Raw genomic sequence first — 19,329 nt, forward strand, 5'->3', positions numbered from 1 at the left:
TTGTTAATTAATTGGTCAAAAGCCGTTAAGGTCGGTTGTCAGATATAAAGCTCAAACCTGTTAGAAATAATCGAGAATAAACTGAAGCCATTCCCCCCTACACTGTGCAACTATAGCCTGTATACCTTCTGCCAGTTGGCCATTATAAATTCAGAATACTCCTTGACGATAACATAATGTCATATCTAATCAAAGAAAAATGTCTGGAGCAAACATGAGCTCAAAGGGAAGACGAACAGGAGTCATCCTCCATACGGCACCCGTCCACATCTGGATGACCTATCCAAAAAATGATCTTTTGGATGTTTGCTGCCTAATAACAAAACAAAGTTTGGAAGAGCTAAGCCCCCTTTTGACCTATTTCTCTGAAGAAGAGATCTGTTTATGCATGGAAGGCAGCTCCTCCATGTAAAGGTTGAGATCAAGCTGTCAGCTGAGAGGGGAAAAAAAAAAGATTTGGGCAGAAAAAGAGGCAAACACATAAAAAGATAAAGAAGTCGGGGCAAAAAATTAATTTTCACACATTGAACTCTGCCAGTTAAAGAATAACCTTCCATCTCTGAAGGTTTTCCACCAGGGTTGTAAAATTATCTTCCTGTAGAGATTTAACGGAACGAGTGATTTTTATACCCAGGTATTATAAAAATGAAAAGGAAGTTCACCTTGGTTGATAATGAATGTGGAGTTGTTAAATGGAAAACACTCGCTCTTTGTGAAATGTAATTTATTTATTTGATTTAAGTTATATCTGGATAAAGCACTAAAGTTTTCCATCCATCCATCCATTATCTTGACCGCTTATCCTGCTCTCAGGGTCGCGGGGATGCTGGAGCCTATCCCAGCAGTCATTGGGCGGCAGGCAGGGAGACCCTGGACACGCCGCCAGGTCCTCACAGGGCCCACACACACACACACACACACATTAATTCCTAGGGACAATTTAGTACGGCCAATTCACCTGACCTACATGTCTTTTGGACTGTGGGAGGAAACCGGAGCCCCCCGGAGGAAACCCACGCAGACACAGGGATAACATGCAAACTCGACACAGGACGACCCGAGATGACCCACCAAGGTTGGACTACTCCGGGGCTCGAACCCAGGACCTTCTTGCTGTAAGGCGACCACGCTGCACTAAGGTTTTCAAAACATCTACTATTTCTGGTGCACAGGCAACAGGGTCAGTGACATATAATGACAGGTCATCTGCATATAAGGACAAACGATGTTCAAAATCCCGACAACGAATGCCCTTAATCAATGGGGATGCTTTTAGAGCTACGGAGAGGGGTTCAATGGCTATAACGAATAAAAGAGGTGATAGGAGGCAGCCCTAATGAGTTCCTCATGAGAGGGGGAAGTATGGAGAATGTAGATTATTGGTACAGACGAAAGCCTGTGGAGAGGAATAGAGAAGGAGGACCATTGAGTTGAATTTTTCCCCAAAACCAAATTTTTTCAAGACGGCAAATTAATATCCCCATTCCATCCTGTTGAGTGCTTTTTTCTGCATCTAATGAAATAACTACCTCTGCGGCATCCGATGGAGATGCAGAATGAATAACTATTAGGAGCCAACGTACATTAGAAAAACAGTGGTGGCCCTTCCTAAAACCCGTCTGGTCCTCTGAAATAATAAAAACAGTATCCAATCGGCTTGCTAGCATTTTTGCCAGTATTTTAATATCCACGTTCAAAAGCGAAATAGGATGGTAGGAGGTGCAGCTTGTAGGCTCCTTGCCAGGTTTTAACAAAAGTGAGATTGATGCTTGGGTCAATGTTGGAGGCAAAGAGCGTACAGAAACGGCATCATTGAACATTTCCAAAAGAAGAGGGGCTAGTTTATATGAAAACTTTTTTTTAAATCATTAGGGTACCCATCAGGACCTGGGGATTTGCCATTTTTCATATTTTGAATAGAGCTTACCACTTCTTCCAATAAGAAAGGTTTATCTAGCTCCATATTTAATTCTGTTCTAACAGTAGGAGTTTCTAAGTTATTTAGAAAATTATTCATGGATATTATGTCACCAGGGGCTTCTAATGTATACAGGCTGGAGTAGTAAGATGAAAATGTATTATTAACGATAGCAGCGTCTGAAGTTAAATTTTGAGAGGAGTCCATAATTTGGGAAATCATGCGTGATGCAGATTTACATTTTATTTGATGAGCAAGGATCTGGCTTGCCTTGTCTCCATTTTCATAAAAAAAAAACTACCACGTGTATGGAGCAACAGTTGTTCTGCTTTGATACCAAGTTGAATTCTGTCTGGAGGCCCATAATATAACTCTTGAGTAGGTGTCTCTGAGTATTGCCAATGCAGGTTTAAAATGGGATTCAATCAGTTCTTGAATTTTGATCCTGCACTGTTTAACAGCATGAGCAGAGTAAGAAATAATTTGGCCCCTGAGAACAGCTTTCAATGTTTCCCAATGCAATGAACAAGAAACAGCATCACATTTGTTCGTTTCTAAGAAATGATCAATAGACAAAATATATAATCACAAAATGATATGTCTGATAACAGAGAGGAATTTAGCCTCCATAGAGGGCGCTGGGTGGCAGCAGATGGGAAGGACAATTCTAGTAAGAGAAGGGTGTGATCCGAGATCACAACGGCTTTATATTCTACTGATGAACAAAAGAGTGAAGTGTCTTGTCAATGAAAAAATAAAAGAAAAAAGAAATATCCATGGGTCCACACATCCCGTTTGGATCATATATGATACGGCTTTGGACATTTTAGAGGGGGGGGGGGTATTTTTAAGACTGGAGTGGTCCAGTTTTCAGTCAATAATGCAGTTCAAATCCCCACCTAGAATTAAATAGTGAGTATTAAGACTGGGAAAAAGAGAACAGAGTTTGGTTACAAATTCAGAATCATCCCAATTTGGGGCATAGACATTAACCAGTATAACTAGCATTTGAGACAGGGACTCGGTTACTATAAAATCATGACCCTGTGGGTCAGGAATAATATCAGCGGGAAAGAAGGAGACTTTTTGGTGGATTAATATAGCTGTACCACTGGAATTAGTATTAAATTTAGAGTGAATTATCTGACCCACCCAAGATTTATGCAGTTGGTTTTGGTCTAAGTCACGCAAATGTGTTTCTTGCAGAAATGCTATATCTGTCCGCAGTCCCTTCAGATGTGGGGGGGGGGGCTTGTCCACTTTACTGGCCCATTCAAAGCTTTCATGTTCCACGAGCTCAGCCTAACAGCCAAGTTCCCAGTGTTACAGGAATCAGCCATTGGGGTTAGTGTTGACAAAAATATGTATTAAGATAGGCCTAATATGTGCGCATAGATATGGAATGAAGTGTATATGTAACATGAAAAAGACCACTAGAATGTTGTGTGACTCATATGCAGGACATCAAATACAAAGGAAACTAAAGTAAACCAAATTACCGCCAAAACGAATGTCAATGTAAAGCTTCCATTCAACGTGATTATTTTAAAGGCAATTGGCACCCCCTTACAACCCTTGTAACCCCTTCCCTGAACACTAACCAAGAGGAAAAAGAAAAGGACAAGAAAAAAAAACCCCGTAGTCCTATGTTTACCTCCCCAAACAAGGTGAACAGCAAGCATCTATAACTGCACAACTTCCTCTAGAACATACCCCCTACCCAATACTCAGTTCTCCTACGGAGGCTCCCAAATATTGAAATAGCTAGCCCATATCGACTGAACACCCAATACAGCACTTACATTAACCTGTGTAACAGGTTAACCTGGGTAAATAAGTTGTTACCCCACTTGAAATAATTAAACTGTGCATTAAGCCTCATGAACGCTGACTAACTTGAATTCAACAATGTTTAACATACAAATATCATTCATAACATTTGCAATGATCTAGTTTAAAGCAATATCTAGGTTGCAAAATAGAAAAGAAAATAATATCGCTGACATCGTCAGCTTTGTCTAGCAGAGGCTAGGCCTTTCTGCCTTAATACAGCCAGCTGGCCAAATTTAAACTTTAAACAACAGCATACAGTTCACTGGAGAAAATGTAAACAACATAAAACACTTGGATAGGATCAGTCCACATCACATGAATAGCCAGTTACAGTGTGGTATTCAGCACAGTCCCGTTCTATCCAAACGTTCTCAGAGCTTACTGACTGGTGTTCAGTCCGTTGGATCAGTTCAGATCGATTCTATTTTCCTTGAGTAGAATTCCTCAGCCTTTGCTGGAGTGTCAGCACTGATCATTTTGCCCTCAAAAACCACACGGAGGACAGCTGGATGTTGCATAGTGAACGTTACACCTTGATGCGTCAGACAAGTGTGGGATCAAATAAAACAAGAAACTGTTTTTGTTTGTTTTTTTCAAGTAAAACATGTCATTTGTTCGGGAGCGACTCCTCACACATCTACTCTGTCCTACATCCAGGCCCTAAGTTCCTGCCTTCTCTGTTTTTAAAACTCAGCTGTTTGAGTAGATGCCACCAGGCTACAGGCCTATGTAATTTGATATTTGCAGCGTTTCTGAATTGGGAGCACGTCCTTTAATGTTTGTGCTTTTGCAGCACCATCATCCTAGTGGGCCACCATAGGATAATCTGTTGAAATGTGTTGGAACATCTTATAATCAAGTGCTGGCGATTGTATCTACCAAGGGATTTCCCCTCCTTCCTTTTAACTGTTGTTTATATTCCACCACAAACCAACGCTACAGTAACTCTGGAAGAGCGCTATGGCGCAATCAGTGGCTATGAGAATCAGCATCCACAGGCTGTTTCCACTGGTCCTGCGGTTGATTATTCTGACCGCCCGTGGCGGGTCAGAACTGTCTTTGAGGTGGCTGGTCCGAGCTCTGATGCTCTGTAAGTGTTGTCCTGAGGGAAGGAGGGAGAACAGAACATGTGCTGGGTGGCTGGTGTCCTCCATTATACTTAGGGCCTTTCTTTCTGCAACGGGTGGTGTACATGTCCTGAAGCTGCGGCAGTGCTGCTCGTATGACTTTGAAGCTGTTTTTACTACCCTTCTCAGTTGTTTGTGGTCCTGTTTAGTCAGGTTGCCAAACCACACCAGTATGCTTCCAGTAAGGATGCTCTCTATGGTCGTCTGATAGAAACTGACCAGGATTTGTGGGGACATTCTGAATTTCTTACATGGGGAATCAAAAACACAAAAGTCATAATCATAATGAAAACATCTGCCACTTGAGTATGGACCCAAGGAGAAACTGTTATTATGATGTACAATGTATGTGCTACACAACTACCTCATGTATCAGAATCATTTTTGATTTTACTAATGAATGCTCATGAGCCATCATGCAACAGGATATCTACAACACATGACACGAGAGTCTGTGAAATGCCACAAGGGCCATCCGAAAATACAACAGATCAAATGTCCCTTGTTGCCAACACTCACTGAGGTAATCATTTGCGCACCCTTTGTCTCCTCTCTCATTCATTATTTCAACATTTGGCAGGCAGAGAAGAACAGACGACTACATAAACATGCAGTTATGGGAAAATTTAACCTCTGTACGCTTATTTTACAACACCCAATGCGACCAAAGTCCCACTTGAGTGTGTTTTAATACTTGAAAATAAGATCAGATTGCACATGAACTCTTGAACTTACAGCTGAATTGTCTAGTCTATCTGCATATGTGAAACTCCTTAACATCACAACTACCCAACGAAATCAACTTTCAACAAAAGATGCAAAATGTATGAAAATAGAGTATCTTGTTCCCTTCTTCTATGTCTCTCTCTCTCTCTCTCTCTCTCTCTCTCTCTCTCTCTCTCTCTCTCTCTCTCTCTCTCTCTCTCTCTCTCTCTCTTTCCTTTTCTTCACAATACAGAACATGCTGCCACATCCCCTGATTCATCAGTTTGGAATTAACCAACAGCCTCTGTCGACTCTGCATCAGGAAACGATTTGCATACGACTTTGTTTTCAGCCGTTGGACCGGCCTGGGGGTGGCAGGTGGCTGAAACAGAAACTTAGGCATCAGGAAAAGTTAAGAGTCTCAACAGGTTAGCAAACCATAACTGAACAACAAGATGCATGGGGGCTGAACTGGTTTCGTGTTGTTGGTAGTTACAGTAAACTCATGAATAAACTAAAATCGACTTGAACATTTAAACCTCAGACCGCGTGCTGAGGGCCGCGGTTTAAATGCACACAACATATTCACAGTAAAACAAGCCCATCAAAAATGAAACGATGTGATTAGGCAGACTTCTGCTGTTTAGTGTCGTAATGATTTTTGACAGCCGGTAGACTGGGTAAAGGGGGGTAGATCTCGAGGGCATTTGTTAAAAACAAAAAAGAAATTAATGAAAAAATACAGACCCTACGTATCGCTGCAGAGATGATCCAATGACTCAAAACAGAGTAGGGGCGTCCGGGTGGCATGGCGGTCTATTCTGTTGCCTACCAACACTGGGATCGCCAGTTCAAATCCCTGTGTTACCTCCGGCTTGGTCGGGCGTCCCTACAGACACAATTGGCTGTGTCTGCAGGTGGGAAGCCGGATGTGAGTATGTGTCCCGGTCGCTGCACTAGCGCCTCCTCTGGTCAGTCTGGGCGCCTGTTCGGGGGGGGGGGGGGCTGGGGGGAATAGTGTGATCCTCCCACGCGCTACGTCCCCCTGGTGAAACTCCTCACTGTCAGGTGAAAAGAAGGAGCTGGCAACTCCACATGTATCGGAGGAGGCATGTGGTAGTCTGCAGCCCTCCCCGGATCGGCAGAGGGGGTGGAGCAGCGACCAGGACGGCTCAGAAAATAGGATAATTGGCCAAGTACAATTGGGGAGAAAAAGGGGGGAAAAGTCCACACAAAAAAAAAAAAAAGTAGGAAAAAAACAGGCCTAGTATGCAATCACTTCAACTAGGGTGGTCTATGACCAGCCAGTTTTTAAACTCGGCCATCCAAAATTTTGAATGAATAAATGAATGAATGACTGACTGTATTTCTATAGCATTTTTCTTGTCTTAGGCCACAAAGCACTTTACAAAATAAACAACTGCATCACATTACGGTGAGGGTGGCCCAATAGGTAAACAAACCCCAAACATGGGCAGTATTAGTGCACTGCTAAACACCAGGACCTCTGCTGACAGAGCTACATAACCACAATAATCCAGTCAATAACCAGTACCTTCAATTTGATCTGTGATAGCACACCTGCCCATTGCCTACACAAAGTCAGAAAAATCAATTCTTTTCAGCATTTCAACGAGACAGTAACACAAGGTGCACAAAAGGGTCACGTATGGCAAACCAGATGGTACTTAAGGAAATCTTCCTTACAAGCACGTAATTACACCAGACTAGTTAAGCATTTTGCCTCCAATAAGGACAGAATGACACTTGAAAAGTCTCTTTTTTGGGACCTGAAATTCAATTTACATGATACAATTATTCTTTTTGATAGTTGTTGCGGAGGAGAGCATTTCAACTCTGCTTTTTCTAAAAGCAACCTTTTATTTCTGCAAATGAACATGGGTACCGTCCCTCAGCAAAACAATTTAGGTATAGAGGATTTGTGCTAAATCTAATGCATCCAACCAACATGGCAATAAGAAGCAGTACACACATAAACTCAATAGGAAACAAGAGCAGAAGTCAAAAAAAGTTGAACAGCTGTCACCTCTCATAATGACTGCCCAGGTTTTGGTGTTAGCCCATGTGTATGCAGTTCTAAAATCCTGAGTGTTAATTTAACCCTGAGAGTGTACAAATTGATCCTTTCGGGTCTATTTGTACACTTTCAGAGTTAAATGAACACTCAGGACGTTAAATTAACACACATGATTTTGCTGTGGCTGTGAGAAAATCAAGAAACGCTGCTTTCATGATAATGTAGCTGTTGCTTTGACCACTTAAGTACTCACAGTTGGCTCGTGGTGTCCTCAATCCTATATTACTAGCCAGAGCCTATTCAGGCAGCCAAAGATGAACTTTTAGTAGAAATCAAAATTGATTCAAGAAGCTGTTCTGTTGATTACCTTTAAATGGCCAAGCTCCATGTTATATTATGGTACCCTTACCTCCTTCCCCTCATTTTACCTATTTACAGAGCTGCACACTCAAGTTAACCATGGAGGCCACAAGATGGTAAAAGATAGTAAAGAAGAGTCTGCAAAACACCGGTCACCTCAAGTTTGAAATTAGACCAAAAAAACAAAACAAAAACAAAGATGGAGCAGAGAAAGAGTGGATAGGAGATCGTGCTGAGGCCGCAGAATTACAGAGAGGTTTAGCAGCTGCTTTAATAATACTTATGCTGGTTGTTAAGCTGCTCTTAGTGGGAGAAAGCTTCTCTGGCTGATCCTCTACGCTGTTTGGCCCCCTTTAGTTTGCAGACGTAGAGCTACAGTGTGGTTCAGACTGGCTGCTGCACCATCACCACAGCCAAGTTAGCCTCTGCAGCTAATGCTAACATCACAACAGAGGACTTGGTTCAGACTGGCTGCTGCACCATCACCACAGCCAAGTTAGCCTCTGCAGCTAATGCTAATGTCACAACAGAGGACTTGGTTCAAACTGGCTTCTGCGCCATCACCACAGTCTAGTTAGCCTCTGCAGCTAATGCTAACGTTATAACAGAGGACTTAAGACTGAAATCTCCGTTCAGGACACTGGTTTAGGCTAATTTAAACCAGCTAAATCACAAATAGGACTACCATACAAATATCCTACATTGCAGTAAATAAAAGCAGCCTACTGTGGTGAAAATGTCCTCCACAGCAAACCAATTAGATCTTGAACCTACTTGAATCAAGCCCCAAAGCAGATTGTCATGTGTCTGGGTTACCTTGATCTGCTGTCTGCAGAGCATGGCCAGTTCCCTCATGTCTCTAAACGGCTGAAGCAGGTAGTGGTAGAGCTGAGTGGTGGCCTCCATAAGGTCTCCGTAGGCCTCGTCTTCCTCGGGGTAGACTTGTAGCAGCTCAACCATGCTGTCCATGGCACGATGCTTCTCCAACAGCTGGGGAAAGAAAATACTGAGTCGTAGGGCTGAAATATTCAATTTCCTCAAGGTTTAATATTTTATAACTTTGAGACCTAATTCATCTGACCAATCCTAAGGAAGAAAAAAAAGTTTCAATAAACAAGAAAATGTTATCAGGCATAAAAGTGAAAAGCCCACATAATGACATGTTTGGACAGTGAAACAGTATGATGCAAGTACTGTTGGTTCATTGATACAACTGGATTTAATTCCGCGTTGTGGTCCAACTCTAAAACTTACTGAGTTACATTTGGACCGAAACAAGGCATCGTCAAATTTTAAGGGAAACACGCAAGGCTGCTTTTCCAAGAGCAGGGCTGACATAAGAAATCGTGCGTGCAGTTAAAGTGAGACCATAAAACACACAATCTCAAACAAAGGGAACGAATTGGCACAACAAGTCACTGATTTGTACCACATGTGCAGCGATCTACACAGACTGTGCATTGTTTGTGAGATAAGCGCTATGAACACACGCAATTGTGCGCTCATTGTCTGCTTGCGCTCAGTAGCAAGTAGCTCAGAATACAACACAGCTCCTTCAGCTCTGCCTCAGATAACAGTGAAATGTATCACCACTGCCCAATCTCGGTCCGAAACAGTAAATAAAAGGTTGTTTTTTTTTCTATTTTATGTCTAGCAAAGAAAGTGATGGATATGAATAGAGACTCTTATATTAACTAACAACTGGTCTTGCACAGCCCTCCACTTTGGGGACTGAGGTACACACTGCTTGATTCAATGCTTAACACTGCTCCCACTGTTTACCTTGGCCCTGTGTTGCCGTGGTAACCACTGTCCAATCCCAGCCCGGGTCCTTTAACCCTGCAGCTGCTACTGGTAGGAAAGTCCTCTAGCGGTCTCCTACCCGGACACGAGAGGTAGACCTGTGCTAAACTGCAGACGTCATTCCCGGGTTAACTCTAAAACTCACTTCCCTCAAACGTTGTATAACCGGTCCGGTGCAAGCGGTGGACGGTTCCTCTCCACTGGGGGACATTGTCCTACAATTAAAGAATAAAACAGATACTGGATGGACTGACGTAACTTCCAACGGGGGGGGGGGGGAACTTTCGGAACATTTTTCAAATTTGGAGTTCGTAATTTTTCAACAGTTGTACCTTGACATTTTAAAATCTGTTGACAGAACAACGTCCCAGATTGATTCTTTGTGCGGATGATAAAATCAGCAGGAGACAGATTGTCAAATATTTCTCAAATATGCAATACATTATTATTTTTTATTATTATTATTATTATAATTGTTCTTCATTGCCCCATGCCACAACCACCCTTCATCAGGTATCCAAGCCGGTCTGCTAAAATCTGCCAACATTTCAAAACAGCTGCAGGGATGATGAGTCACTTTTTCTGGTGAAGTGTTCAAAAGGTCATCGCTACTCATGGCTTGGCTTTCTTGCTTTGTTTTGTTTTCAGATTAAAACATTTTGTCACGAGATAAAACGGACTATTTAACCATGTAGTGTTTCCGTTGTCTGTTTTTATTGTTTTATTGCACCATCAAGCACTTCGAGATTGTGTCTGAAAATGAAAGGGGCTATATCAATAATTTATCATTATTATTATTATTATTATCAATTACTTTGTGTGTGATACATGTATTGTTCTTTCTTCTTCTTTTTTTTACTTTTACATACTCCAAAACCAGTCCTACCCACACAACCTTTCAAATAGGGACAAGGAAGCACAGGAAGTTAATTCCGGGCCTGTTGTGGTAAATACAGGGGAGGAATTGTTGTGTGTGTCTTTCTTCACAAAAGTTAATCGCTCAAACAAATCCTAACTGGAATGAAAAGGAAACGCAACAAACTTTGGGTTGATGCTGAAAAAAACAAAAACAAACTATCAAACAAATGCAACATCTTTAGCACCAGCTGGTATCTCAACAAAGATGATGATGATGATGATGATGACGCAGCTCAGTGTAAACTGTCATTTTTCCACATTTCCCATCAGAAAACTGCCTCCCAAGAAACCAACAAATAAGTCCGGGTAGCATAGCAGTCTATTCCGTTGCCTACCAACATGGGAGTCGCCGGTTCGAATCCCCGTGTTACCTCCGGCTTGGTTGGGCGTCCCTACAGACACAATTGGCCGTGTCTGCGGGTGAGAAGCCAGACGTGGCTATGTGTCCTGGTCGCTGCACTAGCGCCTCCTCTGGCTGGTCGGGGCGCCAGTTCGGGGGGGGGGGGGAAGACTTGGGGGAATAGCGTGATCCTCCCACGCGCTACATTCCCTTGGCGAAACTCCTCACTGTCAGGTGAAAAGAAGAGGCTGGCGACTCCACATGTATCGGAGGAGATATGTGGTAGTCTGCAGCCCTCCCCAGATCGGCAGAGAGGGTGGAGCAGCGACCAGGGCAGCTTGGAAGAGTGGGGTAACTGGCCAGATACAACTGGGGAGAAAAGGGGGGAAAAATCCCAAGAAATAAAAAAATAAAAACAACAAATATGAGAGAGATCTCTGTGTTTTTGATGAGACTTCAAGTATTTTTCTTCATTCATTCACCATGGAGGGGCTCAGGAACTTCCTCCCATCTGGAACTGCCTGCTCTCACAATGTGAAGAGATCTTAATGAGAACATTAATGGAAACAGATCTAACCCTCCTTAGATCCATCAGTTCTTTTGACCTACCAACCAGTTTCAACATTATGCACCATTGTAACAATACTGTTGCTGTACTTTTTGTCCCAAACCTAGTCAAGTGACTGCAGCAGTGAACATCTTCTCCAATGTTCCCAAGCCAGTCATCAAGTATGTTGATGATATGAGCAATGCAGCAGTAGCCAAGCTCAAATAAGTACACCAGGCAACCAGGAGGGAACTCATGATGTGGCATCCATACTCTCCCATCGATATTATCCGCTCACCGGTCTCGCAGTGGAAACGCTGCCCCCCGTCGGCAACGTAAACAGAAGAGGGGGAAATGTGGCGGGCTACATGCTGAGCTAAGTAGCGCTCCCTTCAAAGTTTCCCTCCCCAGCATCTTCGTGGCTAATGTCCGGTCGTTAGCTAACAAAATGGACAGGATAAGCTCAGGCTGTCCTCTCAGAAAAGGCTGCAGAACTGCTGATGTTTACGGAGACTTGGCTCAACAGCAACATAGCCGACTTGGCAGTCGAGCTAGCGGGCCGCACAGCCTTCCGTGCCGACAGGACAGCGGACTCCGGCAAGATCTGCGGAGGACGTTTGACTGATTATGTCAATAACTCTTGGTGCAACAATATTGTAGCGAATTCAGGGGACAACGCAACCACAGGAAGTGCCGCGGCCGGGAAGCGAACCCGTATCGCCCGCACCGCAGGAGACATTGCTAATCGCTCGACTAAAGGGTCAGACCCGCCAGCCAGCGGCCAGCGTGTCTTCTTATCCATGCACGTTACACTACCCCCCTCCTTCGGGAAGCGCGTCCCCACGCTAAAGCATATCAGCTCCTTCACGCCTCAGGGCGCATATGCTTCCGATGGCCTTACGGTCTCACCATCCCACTTCTGACACCAATGTAGCGAATTCGGGGGACAACGCAACCACAGGAACTGCCACGGCCGGGAACCAAACCCGTATCGCCCGCACCGCAGGAGACATCGCTAACCGCTCGACTAAAGGGTCAGACCCGCCAGCCAGCGGCCAGCGTGTCTTCTTATCCATGCACGTTACAATATAAAGATCGTCGAAAGGCATTGCTCTGCTGATCTCGAGCTCCTTACGATTCAGTGCAGGTCTTTTAACCTGCCCAGGGAGCTAACGGCCATTACCATCGCCGCTGTATACACCCCCCCACATGCTAATGCTAAGGAAGCACTTAAGCAGCTACAATTTGCCATCAGCAGACAACAGACCAAACACCCGGACAATGCCTTTATCATAGGTGGTGACTTTAATCAGGCTAACCTCAGGGCTGTATTGCCCAAATTCCATCAAGATGTCTCCTGCCCCACTAGGGGACAAAACACCCTGGACCATCTCTATACAAACATCAAGGACTCATACAAAGCTACTCCCTGTCCTCATCTGGAGCATTCTGACCACCTCTGCCTGTTCCTGGTCCCAGCCTACAAACCCCTAATAAAACGGGTCAAGCCAGCAGTAAAGACAATCACTGTCCAGCCAGAAGGAGCAGTCTCTGAACTCCAGGACTGTTTTTAAAACACAGACTGGAGTATTTTTGCACATTCAGCTACCCATGGCTCCCATATAGACATTAATGAACAGACATCTGCCATACTAGCCTACATTAACTTTTGCACTGAGAGTGTCACAACAAAAAAATCAGTCCGCACCTTTCCAAACCAGAAACCCTGGATGACCAGTGAGGCCTGGCAGCTGCTGAAAGTCCAGGATGCAGCGTTCAAGTCAGGTAACTGTGGGGCCTACAGCGCAGCCAGATCCAACCTCAAAAAGGGCATCAGAAGAGCCAAACATAAATATTCCCTACGAATAGAGGACCATTTTCACAATAACTCTGATCCTCGGCAAATTTGGCAAGGCATTCAGTCTATCACAGACTACAAAAGCTCTAATTGCGGTCCCACTGTCCATGATGCCTCCCTGCCAGACAACCCAGCCACAAAAATCCCCAGCCACCCAGAAAACCAGGTACTCACTCTATCAGTCGCAGAGATCAGAGAATCACTGCGCAGAGTGAACACACGGAAGGCTGCCGGACCAGACGGCATACCGGGTTGGGTCTACCGGGAATGTGCCGACCAGCTGGCTGAGGTCTTCACACCTGTATTTAATCTCTCACTGTCCCAATCTAAAGTCCCGGCATGCTTTAAGACCACCTCTATCATTCCTGTCTCCAAGAAACCAACATCCACATGTCTGAATGACTACTGACCCATAGCACTCACCCCCATTGCCATGAAGTGCTTTGAGAGACTGGTTCTGGCTCACATCAAAAACATTATCCCCCCCACATTCGACCCACATCAATTCGCCTACCGTCCCAAAAGGTCTACTGAGGATGCCATCGCCACTGCCCTGCACGTTGCTCTGACCCACCTTGAACTTAACAACACATACATCCGGATGCTGTTTATAGATTACAGCTCTGCCTTCAACACTATCATCCCTGCCAAACTAACCACCAAACTCCTCTCCCTTGGCCTCAACCCCTCCCTCTGTAACTGGATCCTGGACTTCCTGACCAACAGACCTCAGTCTGTTAGGTTAGGTGACCACTCCTCCTCCACCCTGACCCTCAGCACAGGTGCCCCTCAAGGCTGTGTTCTGAGCCCCCTCCTTTTCTCCCTCTTTACCCACGACTGCCTGCCAACTCACCCTTCAAATGTTATAGTTAAGTTTGCAGATGACATCACAGTCATTGGCCGTATCACCAACAATGACGAGATGGCCTACAGGGACGAGATTCAGCACCTCACATCATGGTGCATTACCAACAATCTTGTCCTTAATGTGCAGAAGACAAAGGAGCTGATTGTGGACTTCAGGAGGTCTAGAAGGTGCAGCCACTCCCCCATTCACATCAATGGGGTGGAAGTGGAGCGTGTTTCCAGCTTTAAATTCCTTGGAGTCCACATCAGTGAGGACCTTTCGTGGATATTAAACACCCAGGCCCTTGTGAAAAAGGCCAGACAACGCCTGCATTTCCTGAGGAGGCTGAGGAGCGCCCGTCTATCCCCCAAAATTCTCACCAACTTCTACCACTGCACCATAGAGAGCATCCTGACCATCTGCATCTCAGTATGGTACAGCAACTGCACCTCAGTAGACCAGAAAGCTCTGCAGCGGATCGTCAAGGCGGCCCAGCATATCAGCCATAAAAGACATTTATCACAAACGCTACCTTCGAAGGGGTCTGAGCATCAGCAGAGATCCCACCCACCCCAACCATGGACTGTTCTCCCCCCTGCACTCTGGGAGGCGCTACAGGAGCCTCAGAGCCCGCACTACCAGGCTCAAAAACAGCTTTTCCACAAGCTGTTGCCCACCTGAACCTGGCTACCCACTGAATGTCTGTAGATATTTTTAAATATTTTGTACTCCAGCTCTCTTTTAACTTATTTTTAGCTTTTGGTCTTCATGTGTGTATATCTTATATTGTGTTTGCTGTGTTTACCTGTGTCTGTCTTGCACCGTTTGGTGAGGCCACAGCCCTCATTTCATTTTTAACACGTTGTGCTTGCACATTATTTTTAATGACAATAAATTGAATTGAATTGAATACTGCAGTATCAGCCAACCTGGGGCGCTGATACCTGCTACAGCTTTACATTCCAGACAGACTCTTCCAGTTTAGCAGCCTTACTCTGCCCGGTCTTGCTTGGGTAATGTTGTCTCTGCCTTTTAATTTGAGTGTCTGAGAGAAGAAATGAGCCCCCTCGTATGAAGTGACTGGAAAACCTCGCTTTGACAGCGTACATCATTTTTGACCCATTAGCTGGGAGCAAAAGTGTTTAGGAACCGTAAAAAAAAAAAAAAACAAGGCTTCCATTGCAAATCAAGTCTCAAGATAAATGTTGGTGGTCCATCTCACAACATGCATTTTATGGAAAATTCAGACACGTAATATTATTGTTTCCTGAACGGTATGAAGTTTATGAGTTGACGTACTATGGTCAAAGAAATTCTTGTCTGGCGACTGGCAGAACCCCAACGTAAGTGTGTTAAAGAGAGAAAGGGGTACTAGTGCGATACGAAGCCGCTGTAAGGATGATTAATACCTTTACTCTTCTGGATCAGAAACAACCCACGGGGGGTTGTGGAAGGAGTATGAGAGGTGCCTGAAGCAAGAAAAAGCTGTTCTAACAGGCAGCATGCACTTTGTAGTAATGTGCCTCAATGCATCTGGGTCAAAGAAAATAAATATTAATGTAGTTCAACATTTGTTAGTAATACAAAGTAAAATTACCTCGAATAGAGCTATATATGGTCTAAAATGATAACGTGAATAAAGTAATGTGCAAAAATCTATCTTGGCTAAGAAAAGTATTGTGGAAATGCCACTAAGGTTTTTGCAAATGAATCCTATGGTTGCGAAGGGAACCTCTCCCAACACCTATTAGTGAGGCCACATGTCTAAATCACATTGTATGTAAAACACAGACACAAACACAAACACACACACCTACATATGAAACTATACATATACCACCAAACACATATATAGAAAAAATATGTATTGGAAAATCTGTACACAGATTACACAGTGAGATTATATCTTTAAACAAATGTATGCCAGACTTCTACCCACCGGAGGTGACTCATCTCTGCAGCGGACAGAGTTGCAGTTTTATTGACTCGGCGTTGCTATCAAAATAAACTTTTGCATGCGCTGCTAACCAGAGACTAATACACCGAACTAGAATATTTTCTAGGGTTTCCCTTTTCAACTTGTGTGCTCCATCTCCCACCAGGGTATTAAGTTGTGTCCTTGGGAAATAACATGCTGCATGAATCTGTATCTGGTGTAAAGTTAAATCCTCTGCATTTCGAAAATGATGTAAAATGCAGCCTGCAAGGTTTTTCTCATGTAGTGGCAGTAGAGGACAGGTTTGATATTAACTTTTGATGACTGAAAATCACAAACCATTACTCCCAGTGAGACATGTGCTCTCAGCACTAGTTGCATCACTGTAAGCTGCATCTCTATCACGGCTGCTCAGGCAGTGTCCCTTATTTTACTGTATTTTATCCCTGGGAATTCATTCAACACCACTTAGCAGTGATATATTTTTAATCACATACTCCACTTGATCATATATCTTAATAGTATAGTCCTCCATTCCTCAATAATGTCTTTGGAATTATACACTACAATTCATGGGGGCGGGGGGTAGCAAAGCTGTAAGGTTAAAATTAAAATAAAGTTAAGTAAAGTTAAAATTTCAAAAAGCAAAAGTTCCAAGTACCAAAAAGTAAGTTTTTTAAGTAAAAAAGTAAAAGTTCCAAGTACCAACAAGTAAGAGCTCCAAAAAGTAAAGTCAAAGTAAAGTTAAAATTCCAGAAACCTTTCACAATTTCATGTATGGTCTAAGAATTACCGAGTTAAGCCAAACACACAGAAGCAAAGCGACAACTCAGATGACTAACGTCATACGCCGTCTGCAGCCCAAACAGGAAGAGCCAACCGACGCATGGCAGGTGTTTTTAGCACCGCGCAAAGACTTTTTTTTTCTCAAAGAAAACACAAGTCTGTAGGAGCATCAGTACTGGAGAACAGAACATTGTTGTAAACAGCTAAGGCACATCAGATACATGTGTTTAATTTTCAGGTTAGATGCCACCGGTGTGTTCTGTGGGGACTCGGATCACAGTACTTGAAATTGGGTCTGACCTGACCAGAAATTTCAGGAACTTGAGACTTGACTTTACTTCTAATGACTCGAGACTTGACCTCGGACAATTTATAAATAGGTTCTTTTCCTGCATAGAGAATTCCATGATGGCTGCCTTCATCAATTTCCATGACGCCTACACTAAAATCAGACCAGTGTGAACTTTAATAAACTTGTTTCAAAAGTGAGGCACTTAAAGGATAACAATTATTTGTAGGTGCAATGGCTTCATTACTCCAAGATGGCCCTCAATCACAACCATTACAGGGCACCTCAGTAACAAGGAGATGCCAACAAATATTACTGCTGAGCTACAGAAAGCATATCTACTCCTGTCAACTGTCTGGACTGTGAAGCAACTACTTTTTGCACCTAAGAACTTCTAATATTTACCAAAAAAGTTAGCTTTCCTCTCGGCTATTCTATTATTTTCGACCTTCCAGAAAGGGTTAACAAGGAGGATGAGGAGGAAGACAGGGGAAGAGACAACGTAGCAACACACAGCCTCGTCTTCATCCAGAATGTTATTTATGGGTATCTGGATAGCATAGATGTCTATGCTGTTGCCTACCAACACGGGGACCGCAGGTTCAAATCCCAGTGTTACCTCCGGCTTGGTCGGGCGTCCCTACAGACATACTTGGCCGCGTCTGTGGCCGTGTCTATATCGGTATCAGATGAAATTACCATGGAAATCATAGGTTACTGGGTATCAACAAATATGTCAATTTGATGCCTCCTTAGTTGGAATGCTAGCATTATAGTCTGCTGCACCACACAAGCAACCTCCAAGCTAGTTTCTTTGTTAAGTGTGGTGCCAATTTATGTTTACCCACCTCAATAAATGTTCAACTGAATATAGTTATAGTAAATACATAAATGCTTTTAAGGCACTTCTATTTTTTAAGGCGCCGCGCGTCACCCAGTACCGTCCATGGAGTGTTTGTCCAAATCTGCGTCAAAGTTTGTTTTGTCTTCATTTGATGGCTGGGAGAGCAGGCGCTGGATTGGCTGGGACAGCTTGGTCTGCTGTGTCGTGTGGGCCCAGGGATCACGGCCCTGACTGGAGCCGCACCCGAAGAGGTAACACCAAGGGCGGTCTGACAGGACCGGGGCAGGTTAAGCTAACTGCTAGCCCATGCAGACTGGCAGTTCTGATAACATCGAGGGTGGTCTGGTGGCGGCCTCGCCTAGTTTTGACTGTGTTTTCGTGTCGTTGTGTGGAGTGCGGGGAGGTGTGTTGAAAGTGTCTGGTTGGGAGAACTGGCGCTGGATCGGCTGGGGGAGCCTGGTCTGCTGCGTCCGGTGGGCCCAGGGACCACGACCCTGCCGGAGCTGCGCACAAGGAGGAAACACTGAGGGCGGTCTGACAGGATGCGGAAGCGGGACAGGCTAAGCTAACTGCTACCCCATGCAGACCGGCAGTTCCGACAGTCATCCCGGATGGCGTTCGTTCTCTGGACAGTGGAATTTTTTTGACTGTGTTGCACTGAGTGGACTGTGTTGTTAGTTGTTTGTGTTTTTTTACTTTGGTCTCTCTGTTTTTGTGAGTTTTTGATGGTCTTGTTTTTGGGAAATTTGGGATGTGTGTTTTTGTCTTTTGTGTCGCACTGCTGTGGGCGGGGGGGCAACGGAATTTTGTTTCTTTTGTGTACGCAGGTACATGAGAGAAAGGACAATAAATTGTTCCTGATTCCTGATTTATCATTACGTTGTCCACTGTAATGATATATTCTGGCAAAATCCGAAAACTTTTGGAATATCCAACACCTATTTTTCTTACAGAAGAGTCGGTAACACTGCTTGCAGCTCTTAAGTGAACTATGTCCTTACAAGTGTCAGGCCTACTGAATACTAACAGAATAAAACCATGTATGTGTCCATCGGAGAACTCGTTCAAATAAACATGGCCAGTGCTTATGTCAAGTCACGTTTATTTGTATAGCCCTACATCACAGTTAAGTCCCAGAGGGCATTGCATTCTCCACATGTACTTATTAACTCAATGCTTG

At 44.0% G+C, this 19,329-nt stretch overlaps 1 protein-coding gene across 2 annotated transcripts in view; it reads right to left on the reverse strand.

The window, feature by feature from the left end:
* Positions 1-19,329, reverse strand: part of jmy (junction mediating and regulatory protein, p53 cofactor) — a 43,906-nt gene that overhangs the window by 13,816 nt on the left and 10,761 nt on the right. For both annotated transcript variants that reach the window (XM_056290546.1, XM_056290545.1), the window contains exon 2: positions 8,798-8,971. In XM_056290546.1, the coding sequence (XP_056146521.1) occupies positions 8,798-8,971 (174 nt within the window). The remainder of the gene's footprint in view (positions 1-8,797; positions 8,972-19,329) is intronic.

Source organism: Lampris incognitus, chromosome 12, assembly GCF_029633865.1.
Source record: "Lampris incognitus isolate fLamInc1 chromosome 12, fLamInc1.hap2, whole genome shotgun sequence".
Taxonomy (NCBI): Eukaryota; Metazoa; Chordata; class Actinopteri; order Lampriformes; family Lampridae; genus Lampris; species Lampris incognitus.